At 40.8% G+C, this 12,224-nt stretch overlaps 1 protein-coding gene across 5 annotated transcripts in view; it reads right to left on the bottom strand.

Annotated features, from left to right (window-relative positions):
- Nucleotides 1-10,658, bottom strand: part of FAM188A (family with sequence similarity 188 member A) — a 47,083-nt gene extending 36,425 nt beyond the window's left edge. For 2 of the 5 annotated variants that reach the window (XM_025148398.3, XM_046936723.1), the window contains exons 1-2: nt 2,501-2,669; nt 1,683-1,768 (exon numbers count right to left, since the gene is read on the bottom strand). In XM_025148398.3, the coding sequence (XP_025004166.3) occupies nt 1,683-1,756 (74 nt within the window). In that variant the 5' untranslated portion in view covers nt 1,757-1,768; nt 2,501-2,669. Of the gene's footprint in view, nt 1-1,682; nt 1,769-2,500; nt 2,675-3,465; nt 3,524-4,085; nt 4,166-5,790; nt 5,911-10,224; nt 10,360-10,477 lie in introns of those variants that run through there. The other 3 variants (XM_046936710.1, XM_418629.8, XM_040695830.2) reach the window with 3 other exon arrangements.
- Nucleotides 10,659-12,224: the final 1,566 nt, after the last annotated feature.

The raw sequence follows: 12,224 nt of genomic DNA, 5'->3' as shown, positions 1-12,224 counted from the left end.
ATTTCCAAACCAAGTCTTTTTTTAATTAATGCAAAAGGATTTTAATAAGGCAGATTATAATTGCTAAAGGATCCCCTTCCAAAAAGTTGATGTCTTTTCTGCAGAAAGTTAGAGGGAATAAACCATATAAAGCAACCTTTGAACCTGGGAACTTGCACTACTAGAGCCAATGCATGGCCAACAACAATCACTAGAATACATCACAAAAGCAGATGAAAAATGCTACTGCATTCAGTAAGTGTGCTTGAATCCCTGTTTTGTTCACACACCAAGATTACAGGCAGCTCCATTCTGTTACTACAGAACAGAACGAAATGGTTAGAGAAGCACTGTTCGAAACAAAGGGAAAGAAGTAGAAATCCTAAAGAGAAGTGCAGATAGACGTAACCCAAACAAAGCTAGATAAAGACAGTACTTAGTGGAGAGGAAAAGTACAAACTGCAATAGAGCACGAGCTGTGCGAAAAACACAGTAGTACAGAAATTCTACAGAGTGATAATTCTATCATGCTGCATCTAATCACATTTTACGTTTTCATATTTCACAATTTTACTGTGAACTTATTCCCACATTCAGTTCCTAAGTAGCGCTAGCCTGCCACAAGGAATTGCATCTCTAAGACTCCTCTGCCACTCTACATCACCTCTCAAGTCCCAGAAACCATGACAATGTCAGTTTCTATTTTTATTGGTTACAGCAACCAAGCAAGAAATAAACTTATTCCTTTGCACTAGCAATGACAGAGCTCTGCATTATTAACAATACCTTCTTACTCATATCCTTCTTCCTAGGCTAACCACGCAGAAGCTGAAATTGCTTTTTTAGTTAAAATAGCAGGATTTTAAAAAGAAAGCACTAACAAGTACATCTTAAATCAGGAGATGTATAGCATTATATAATGTAAAAGTAAAATACTGATTAACTGTAGGGTACATAAAACAGGGACGTTCACGCTCTAGCAGGAATGTAGAATAGTTCTAGTAGAACATGAACAGTCAAGGAGATTAACATTCATGACAAAAGCATACTGCTCATAGTGAAGCTATTCTGCTCTTCCTAAAGGCATTCTACGGTATTAAGGACAAAGTCAGAGAATCAGGAAAAACACAGATAGAACTGACTAGTACATTAAGTGTTAATGTTGAGGATAAAAAGAGAGGTTGTGCTTAAAAAGACCTCCTGAACACACTTTCCATAAAGTTCCTCAGAACAAGGCCATACATTAACCCAAAAGAAAGTTAAAAACTACTGATAACCAGGCTCTGATTCACTTTTTCTTCCAATGAAAAGTCATAATATGAGCAAGAGCTTCGCAGACATGTGGAAAAGCAGCCAAAATTAGGAATTTCAGAGTTAAAACCACTTTAACTTTCAAAGGAAGATTTTTTTCATTTTTACAAACAGAAAAGTTGCAGATACAACTTCCCATGTATTTTTTTTTTCTGTATAAAAAATAGCTCACTTTGGAACTTTTATGTGGTGACTTTTTTCCCCAATTAAATAAAAGCTTAATTATCACTTAAGCCCTCTAAAACACATGAAGCATTTGACAGCAGATGAAGATGACTTGTGCCATAAAAAGCTCCAGCACTACTAACTGCTGTAGCTAGCTTTACAAATACAAATCTACTTGTACAATTCTTACTTTGTAATTATGTCACAAAGTGGTGAATGACAGATACCTTCCGTCAAAAGATGGCACCTTTATAAGCATGTTCTCATGTGAAGAGTTTTTCTTACTTCTCAAAGGGCACATTGAGAACAAAAACTAAAAGAAAAAGAAGCTTAACTTTTAACATGTTATATATGCCCTATTAATGACTAATAAATACATCTCAATGATTATGTGCACACACAAAAAATTCCAAATCACTGGAACCACAATAGTTAAATATGACTTGATGTCATGTCTCAGTGTAACAGATGATATTCAGTAACCACTGAAGAAATCAAGACATTTGAATAAAGTAGGTAAAGGAAAAATTCTAACCTACAAATAAACGTGTTAATCTAATAAAAGGTCATTTGATGAAGCTGTTCTGATATCACATGGAAGCAAGCAAAGGGAAGAATGCTACTTTTCCCTAACAGGGGATCCAGAACATTTTAGAATCAATTCAGCTTTGAAAAGTTTCCTGTAAAAGCTCTTTTTAAATACAGCTACAAATGGCCAGTTAAAGATATTCCTCTGGTGTCAGAAAGCATGCCTTTTTTGCAAATTAAAAGAAAAAAAAAAAAGGGCCTCAAATTACAAAAACAAACCTCAAAAGTTTGTGCAAATTGCTCAAATTCAAGAGAATAACAGTCCCTAAGAACCCCAGTGATAGAGATCACAAAAAGGATCAACGCCTCTAATTAAAACAGACAAATATCCATTACTGCTAATGGAACTACAAAAGGTGAAAACCTCATGTGTATACAAATAAAAAGCAAAGGACCCTTAAAAACAACACAGTACTTTACTAAGTAATAGCGAATTTAGAACAGAAATACATCTTACAAGGTTGTTCCTCTTGACGACTGGATTCTGCAGGACTTTCAGAAATACTAGCAGTTTCTTCAGTTGTTTTTCCTCTTATCCATGTTGCCAGAGAGTAAGACTCGGAGTTATCAGAGCAAGCCATTTCCAAAATATCACATAACGTGTGACAGAGAAGGTTTTTCTGCTCTGCTTCTGAAAGATCAGAAACCTACATGAGTTCAACTGCTGCTAATCGGTATCTTATATATGTTCCTAGTATTTTTCTATACTCATTAACATTATCTAAACAACTATGTAAATTAACTTTATTAATACTAACTACTACGTGACAATACTGGACCAAAGAATCATAAAGCTATCTTTAGAGAAACGTGTTTTAATACAATTTCTAACCTATTTCCTGTTTTAGTAATAGATTCCAATTAATCAAGTATTTATAAAACACACAAGGGCTGTGGACTGACTTGGACGTCACAAACTTTGCGAAGTCCAAGCCACAAACTTCAGAGAGACTTTGTGTTGTTTAGCACATAGACAGCAAGGCTTTGGCAAAACATTAGTACAGTCTTTTCTTATATAAAGGGAGCTTATAAGAGAGAGAAATTTTTTTTTTTTTTTTTTTTTTTTTTTTTTTTACACACCAGGGCCTGTAGTGACAAAATAAGGGACAATGGCTTTTAAACTTCTTTTAAACTTTAAGAGGGTGAATTCACATGATATATTAGGAATTTTAGAGATGACAATGAGGCACTGGACGAGGTAAACTAGAGAATCACTGGAAGTGTTTGAAATCAGACCAGACTGGTTTTTGAGCAACTTGATCTAGCAAAAGGTATCCCTGCCCATGGCAGGAGACTGTACTAGGTGATCTCTGTGCTACTTCCAACCCAAACCATCCTATCATTCTATGCAGTATACATACTATGTCTTTTTTTCCCCCCCCCCATAAAAAATAAAGAAAAAAGAAAAAGCAGTCTCAGTACCTGGACAGTCTCTCCAAGTAGACTTTTCACTGGTAAAAAGCCTCTTCAAGAGGAACGCCTTTGATATCAAAGCATCAAATAATGATTAAAATACAAACACCACCAAATTCTACATTTCACAACAAGCTCTATACCAAAGCACTTCTGCATATTATTAGAGGGTGTGGGAGATTGCTCCTTTGCACCACTGTCTTTCAAGCCTCTTGTCCTTCAGTAAGGCACCCTAAGCCTGCACTGTTTACTGATTTTTCTCATTCAATGTAACCATAAAGGTGCCTGAAAATATTAGGTTCAATCTCAGTAACACTGAATAAAGTGCACTTCAGAGCATTTAAATAAACACCTCCAGACTCACAGGATTGTAGTAATGGATGCAAAATTCTGCAATATGTAACTAGGAGGAGTACCTAGTAACTCAAATCAAAAATCCCCCTTCAGTACTTATAAATTACTGATTTAACCATTACCAATTAAAATTTGCACAGCAGATTAAAGAAAACCTATACAATAATTAATAATCTACGGCAATAATTTCTGTACGTTAGTTCCATGTATGCTCTGAGAAGAACAAAATTTGGGCTTATAAATCTTAAATCCTTGCTGTAATAAACACATCTTACCTGTACAGGTGCAATCACTGCACAAGGGCCACCTTCAAATTGCTCTAAAGCAGTTGATTCAGATTCACTAAAGACGAATCCTGTCAGATGGAAAGCAGACAGTATTTAGTGAAACACGTAAACAAGTGTGTTTCAATATCATCGTCTCCTAACAGGAGAGGCATTTGTTTTGTTCATTTTTAAAAGACTAAATGAGTTTTCTAGACCTCCCCCTACCCCCAGTCATACAGCAGAACGTGTGGTTAAACTATCTGAACCAAAAGGACAGAAACAGGTAAGTAGAGAAATTAGTTATCTCAGCAAAGAAATAATGGACATAAAGAGCTAACAGCCAGAGTGTTATTCTTTTTAAACAGTAAGACTATCAGAGTATGTGTAGCTGAATACTTCAACCACAGTTTTTAATTTATTAATTCTTAGAAATCAATTAAAATGTGTTTATAAGTTACAATATTTTGTCTCGAATGTGTAAAAAAAATGTTTTTTAAAATCACTTTTTGAGCATTACTGAGCACACATAGTACATCTTCATTCCCTATGAAGAGCACGGTATATCAGTGCTGCATATTAAGGCTGAAATACGATGAGTAACTCAAATATTCACTTTTAACCACCGAAGCATCTTAGCAGTGGCATTTCACAGTACAGACACCATACCAAGCAAAACACAAGGTCACCTATTCTCCCTTCTCCATCTTTAAAATCAGAATTATTTTTACAGTCACATAATCGGGCAAATGCTGGAACCAATACTGCAGAATTATTTGCTATCGCTTTGCTCTTCTCTTCAAGACATGCTAATTCACAGTTTGCACTTCTCAGGTAAAAGCATGCACATGGACAATTAACTTGATGAAGCTGATGCACAACAACTTACAGTGAGTGGCATTTCACATTATTTTTTTAGTGCCAGAAAGATAATGCTGAAGTAATGATCACGTAATCTAGACACCATGCAACTACATCCAACAACTAACTAGCAAATGCAAGCAAATGGGGACAGGAAAAAAGGGAAATACACATGCATATTTCCCTGCAGTCTCAGTGGAATATTCAACACACCTTTCCCACAGTTTGTCCTTTCCCCAGCTCTGTACCATTGCACCCTGCTGTACCAGATGTAAGCACCCCCAACTTCTGGATGTGAGTCTGAATGAGGGCAATGTATCTCCTGGTGCAGACTTCTACACTACTGCACAACGGGCACATCATCCCAAGCAGCACCACAGAGCACTGTTCAGGTCTGAGGGCAGCCTTCATCACAGAAATGATACTCGTTGAACACTGGCGTGAAAAAAACCTGTAAGGCGTACAGTGCAGCTGTAGTTCTTAAAATGTGGGCTTTCCTCTCTATCTGACAGCAAGGCTCCAGCTTTTTTGAACCACATGCAGTACAATGATGTGTTTTATATCCAAACCTCAGATGCCTGTCATGCCTCAGATCCAGCATCACTGAATTTAGCAATGAAACTCTATTAACCCATACTTAAAATTTGCACTAGTGTGAATTCATGCCACTGTTCACATGCCCTAAAAGAGAAACATTACCATAATTTCAACTATCTGAATTAGTTTGTGCACACTTATCTGCATTAAAACATGTTTCTTTCTGCTCTGAAGCATTATTGCATGCCAGCTAAGCACACTGCAGCAACATTTTTTTTAGTTATTTTAATGATATAGCCACTGCAGTAAAACAACATACTTGGACGTGGTACCACTAAACCACATTTAGCAATCTTGACTTTGTTTCATATTCTTCAAGTTTCTTAGAGAAAGCACGAACTGCCTCAGCTCACCCTGCCCTGTTTTTCAAAACTGCCACCTAAAAAAAGAAAATCCAGTGAGATTCACCAAGGTGAAATTCAGGAAAGATGATGCAAAACTAATACTATCCACAACTTGACAGAACACAACCACAGCAAAATCACATGCAATACCTAAAGCAGTATTTTCTTTTTGGCTAATCACTGCTTATTACTCAATAAATGTCACAATGTAACAAGAAAAAAACAAAACAAAACCAGTGAAACTAAACAAACCAAAGGTGCTGTTCTCCTACTTAAAACGTCTATGAAATCTGAAGTCAGCTCTGGTAACATTTCAGACACCACTGAAGTCCTTCTGGCTTCAAAACTACCACAGCCTACAATCACATCTCCTCACATCTTGAGCAATCTCTATAAGAACTCATCACCCCCACACTTGTAGTGATCCACAGGAATGATCTGACCATCTTTTAAGCTACCAGACAAGACCAGCATCTCTGATCTGTCCTCATTTATACTAATTCTAATCTCAACAATTTATTTCTGTTATATGGCTCTTTTCACTCAAGAAAAAAACCACCAAGGTAAAATAATGCAGCTGATTTAACCCCTTTTTTCCCCCCTACTATCTATCTGCCTTCTACTTGTAAGCACTGTTATCATAGTATAACTATAAAAAAAAATACAATCACATGGGTATCGTTTGCCGTGCTTGCCTTTTACAATCCTATCAACTGCTCCACTGACCTCATTTGTTTTTCCACCACCACTGTTCTTCTGCTTTACCCTTCTGTCTGTCTGTATATCCAGACTCCTGTTTTTAATTGCTGTCACCAATATTCTCAGATGTAGTGTCTATGCTATTTGCAATTTGTCTTCGTGTACTTTGTCTACTATTGACCAAAGTTTTACTTTCTTCATCTTCCCCAGATCTGACATTTACCAAGGCTCACACTTCTTACATCTAGTTCTCAATTCTTTTACACACATTTTGCCTAACCAATGTACAGCTTAGTTACCTGCTACCATAAAAAGCCCAAACAACTCTACTTAAGAGGTCAGGATGTCCTGGAAGGATTTGAGGAAATTACCCCAATTAAACAGCAGGCTGCTAATTACACTGGGCATCCACCTGCTAGAAAACAAAGTAAGGTTTCAACCTGTCTCCTCCTGTTCAGATATGTCAAAAATATAGCTCTGTGAAATGTCAGAACTTCAGCAAGTGTGCACTGGTAAGAGCTTTACATGTGAGCACTTCTCAAGAGGTTTCATTAAGCCTGTCACCCTTATCCAGAGTGCTATCTTGACGCTACTACAGCCTTTCTTAAGGAAAGGACAGCATATTTTCCAATTTTCCTCTTTAGACCCAGGCAGCAGAAAAGAGATCTAGGTTTCACTATTTAGATAACTGTGTTATGGAGCATTTCACATTTTTATTGCTCTAGTTTATCCCAACTACATCAGCCACCAATGCCTGTTAGCCAGAGAATATAATCTTCTCATTAACTTAATTTACACATTCACACCCCATTTTGGGCAGTGAATGATATCTTCTACTCCTCTTCTAGTTTAACAGCGCTGAAGGGGGTGTTATTTACAGATAATGACAGTCCCTCTAAATAATATTTCCCCCCCAAAGCCTCCTTTTCAAAGCAGCAAGCTCCATGGTATGCCAGATTTCACCATCATGGTACAAAATGAAATTCACTAAATGTAGCACAGAAACTAGCAACAAAGTCTCTAACACGGGATATATGCTGCATACATAATAGTGGATAGACAGGAGGTTGAGGGAAGGCCTAGTCTGTCAAATTTCAAGAAAAAAAAAATGGATTTGGTTTCATTTGGTCCTGAATCAAATGAGTGATATTTCCTGTGAAGCAGGAACCCACTGTTCAGTCAGTTGTGCACCTTCTGTCATGGCAGACCCTTTCAGATGCTTTCCCATCTCAATTACACAGGAGCTTCGGCTGATTTCACAGAGTTCTCAGAAGCATTCCACAGACCATAACTCAAAAGCCCCAGGCCAAGGCATACTTTGTTAGGTTTGACAGCACTGGGAAAACAGCAACTTCAAAAATAGTTCCACCAAAGGATATAAAGATATAGTACTTAGGGCAGACTGTAGTAATAAGTAGAGGTGAGACAACAGCTACAATCACTTCTTCCACCTGTTTGCATGTCAACATTTATCTTACACCTTAACTGCAAGTATTAAGAAAAACATTTCCTTTCTTTCTGATTAACTGTTTGCACTGAGTAGTATGGAACTCAATGAGATGGAAAATAGAAAAATGCTGATATTTCATAAAGCTTAGTTATTAAAATATTAAAAAGTACATAAATAACAGTCACTACTCTTCTCCGATCACCCAAATGAATTACAAATTAACTTAAATTCAAATGAACACTCTTCAAATTGCTAGTTCCACTTAAGACTTAAGGAGAGGCAAGAGTATCATTCCTCCTAAAAAATGTATCTGCTTGTCTGGTAAAAATACATTTCTCTGGGATCCTTGATTTGCTCACAGTCTAACAATACTAAAACTCCAGTGACTTATAAGCAATACTGTAGGATGTAGCTCCTCAACCAAGGCTGCAATAAAAGCCCATCTTGTGATATTTAAACATACTAAACTGAACAAAGGAGATCCAGAAGAGGAAGCCTGGAAAGAAAAGGGGAGACATGAAAGCTGGAAGGAAGCAGATCTCTCTACATTGTATGTTACACATATATATGTCAACAGTAGTATTAATTCATGCTGTGCTTTTGAAGTTAAGCAACTGTTTTGAAAAGACTGATCCATGTCTTTCTTTCCAAATACCAGTGAGAAAACAGCTTAGGTAATTCCAAAATGACATTGCACTCAAACCTGCCAGACATTAACAGCTGCGTAGCTGTGATGCAGCACAACTCAGGGCCGATCTGCAGAGCAACTTTATGAATGGAATCTATGTCCTGGATCAATGAAAAGAAGCATTCCCAACACAGGTATGGTTCTTTAGGGCTCAGCCCTCCTACCACCTCCCCCCAGTCACTGTATCTATACTAGGAAATACTGAAGTGCAGACCAAGCAAGCCCTTGCTTGGAGTACACCTTGAGGACTCTGATAAATGAAATTGCCTGGGTTCAAACTGCAAATTCTGCTGCAATCATGCAGAAAGATTTTTCTTGGAGGGGAAAAAAAAAAAACAACCAACAACACAAACAGAAAAAAAACACCACATGAAAAAAATAACTTCACAGTTTTGTGTTCACAAGTTCCGGAATCAAAACAAGGTATTTAAAGTCACCAATGCAGCATGGTGTGAGAATTACTTCTAATTCTTGAACCATCAGTAGCTTCAAACTGCATATCCACTTCAGTCAGTTCAGTTCTGCTAACTGGCCATGCATCAGTTGATCTGCTCCCATAATATGTTACAGAGAAGGCTATTTTCTTTTAAGACAGGACAGGGACACAGACTGACATCTTGCGTGTCATTTCTATCAGTAAGTTTCTGTATTATCCATTATAACTGTAAGTTTGATACGATAACATAAAATCCCCATCAAGAAGAAGTCATGCACAGGATTCACGTGCAATTTACATATGAAAAAAAAAAACTGCTCTACTAATACCCTATGGCCCACTATTGCTGCCTTGTCTCTGGCCAGCTCCCAGAGATCATAGAATATCATGAGTTGGAAGGGACCCATAAGGATCATCGAATCAAACTCTGTGGCCCCACAAAGGACCACCCAATCAGCCCATACCCTGAGCACATTGTTCAGATGCTTCTTCAAGTCTGGCCAGCCTGATGTCACGACCACTCCCTGGGCAGCCTGCTCCAGTGCCTGACTACTCTCCATTGAAGAACCTTTTCCTGATACCCAAAGTGACCTCCCCTGACACAGCTCCATGCCGTTCCCTCCAGTCCTGTCGCTGTCACACAGAGCAGAGCTCAGTGATGCCTCTCCGCTCCCTGTGAGGAGCTGCAGCCGCCATGAGGCCGCCCCTCAGCTCCTCTGCTCTGGGCTGAGCAAATACAGGGACCTCAGCCGCAACTCATACGCCTTCCCCTCCAGACCCTTCACCATCTTGGTACCATGCACGTGCTTCAGCAGCCAAAGAACCCATTTACAAACATCCGTATCTTCTGACCCACGCCTGTCCTGCTTTAGAAGAGATCGTTTATGACTGCCCTGTTCTTGGACTAATGAAAGGCACCTCAGCGCTCCTGCTTCCACACGCTATGCAAATTAATGCAATAAGATGCCCCTGAAAGACATGTAAGAAATACGGTTCCTTTCCTATTCAAATTCGAGTCAAAAGACGATCAAGCTAAAACAAACAAACAAAAAAAAAAAAAAAACCACCCCAATTACTTAGAACCGAAACTGCTGCATCATTTTCCCGAGGGCCCCACGCCGTGCAGGGCGGGAAGGTGCCCGCACGCAGCTCCGCGCCCCTCCACAGGGGCGCAGTGCCCCCGGCACCCACGCGGGGAAGCACGCAGGGGCAGAGGGCGGCACCGCCCCGCCCCACAGGTGGAAGCCGAGGGGCGGGCCGAGGCCGGTGGAGGCCCCGCGGGGCCCGGGCCGGGCGGAGGGGAACAGGGGACACCGCGCACGCAGCTACCTTGCGCCCAACGGCAGAATATGGTGTCGGCCAGCCCGCGGGGACCGGTTTTCTTGCCCCACACCAGGTGGACGAGCTCCTGGCCCACCTCGGACATGACGGGGCGGCGGCGGCCCCCAGGGCCGGGAAGGCGAGGCGGGGCCGGCGGCGGAGGCGGCTACGGCAGCCGCTACCCCTGCGCAGGGGAGGGGCCGGGCCGAGCCGGGCCGCGCCGGGCTCCTGGCGGAGCTGCGCAGGCGCCGTAGCGTGTTTTCTTACTCCCCGGCAGACGCTTCCGCTTCCCGTGTGGCGCGGGGTGCTCGCGCAGCCGTTGCAGCCTGAGGAGGGATCGGCCGAGGGTGGGCGGGGGACGAGAGAAGGGTCCCTGGTGCGGTGGGCAGCGGGGTGGCAGTCTGTGAGGGGTCGGCACAGTGTGTGGGTTTTTTGGAGGGTGCATAACAGTAAAGCCAAATGGTATCCTACTGCTAGTGCTGCGCGTCGTGAGCAGCCCCAGTGCGACAGCAGCACCTGTACGGAATCACAGAATACTATCATACAATCATTATGCTTGGAAAAGACTTACGAGGTCACCTAGTCCAACTGTGAACCCATCACCACCATGTCCTGTAGTGGCACATCTACTCGTTTCTTGAACGCCCCCCCAGACGGTGACTCCAAGCACCTCCCCGGGCAGCCCGTGCCAGCGCCTCCGCTCTTCGTGAGAACCTCCAGCATGAACCTCTCCTGGCACGACAGAAGGCCATTACCTCTCATTCTGTCAGTTAACCGCGAGAAACGACCTCAATAGCTCACCTTAGCTTCTGGGCTTTCCAGGCATATAAATATCTTCAGGGCAGGAACCAAGTGGGTGTGGCTGGGCTTTTTAGCAGCGCCCAGTGACAGAACAAGGGGCAGTGGGCACATAACTGAAACATGAAGGGTTCTGTATGAACATGAGGAAAAACTTCTTTATTTTGAGGGTAACAGAGCACGAGCAGTCTGCCCAGAAAAGTTGTGGAGTCTCCTTCTCTGGAGATACTCAAAACCTGCCTGGACACTTTCCTGTGTAACTTATTGTAAGGAGCCTGCTTTAATAGAGCATTGGTTTAGGTGATCTGCAGAGGTCCCTTCCAACTCCAACAATTCTGTCACTCTGGTCTGATGTTGCATGCAACCCCTTTCAGTTTTTGCTTCTCCTTATGAGCTGCCCTAGATGCTTTATTTGAAATTGTGAGCAATGGAGCAGCAGTGGTGAGGACAGTAGTACTACATAACAGGGCCTTTTAAGGTTTAATATGAGACAGACAGTACTGTGTGAAGAACTGTCATCTTTAATGTGGCCTGGGTATGTCAAAACAGTTATGGAACTCAGTTGTACCACCAACACATTGAGAGAGCTTGCTTTGTATGTTTGCTGTGTATGTTTGGTAGAAGCTCCAACCTGATGTATGGGTATAATGCAGTGCCTGGATATGTATGTAAAGGTTTTACTGTTCTAGAAGAAGCTGTCTTATCTGACAGTACCTAAATTCATATATTAGATTGAAATGATGAATGAAAGATTGCTATATGATTTTCTTAAACCAGTTAAGAGTGATAATTGGTTCAGTAATGGATTTTTTTTTCTGCTAGAGATTTTAGGTATCAAGACTTCGTATGTTTGTAGAAGGTAACTGCTGTTTTTCAGACCGGCAGCAACCATAACCACTGGCAAAACTGGATTAAGGCTGTTGTCTTCTGTAGGAAAAGAAAACATTTCAATATAAAG

This window comes from Gallus gallus, chromosome 2 (genome assembly GCF_016699485.2).
Source record: "Gallus gallus isolate bGalGal1 chromosome 2, bGalGal1.mat.broiler.GRCg7b, whole genome shotgun sequence".
In the NCBI taxonomy this organism is placed as follows: domain Eukaryota; kingdom Metazoa; phylum Chordata; class Aves; order Galliformes; family Phasianidae; genus Gallus; species Gallus gallus.
Note: the sequence above shows the minus strand (reverse complement) of the source record. Positions and strands in the feature narration are given on the sequence as shown.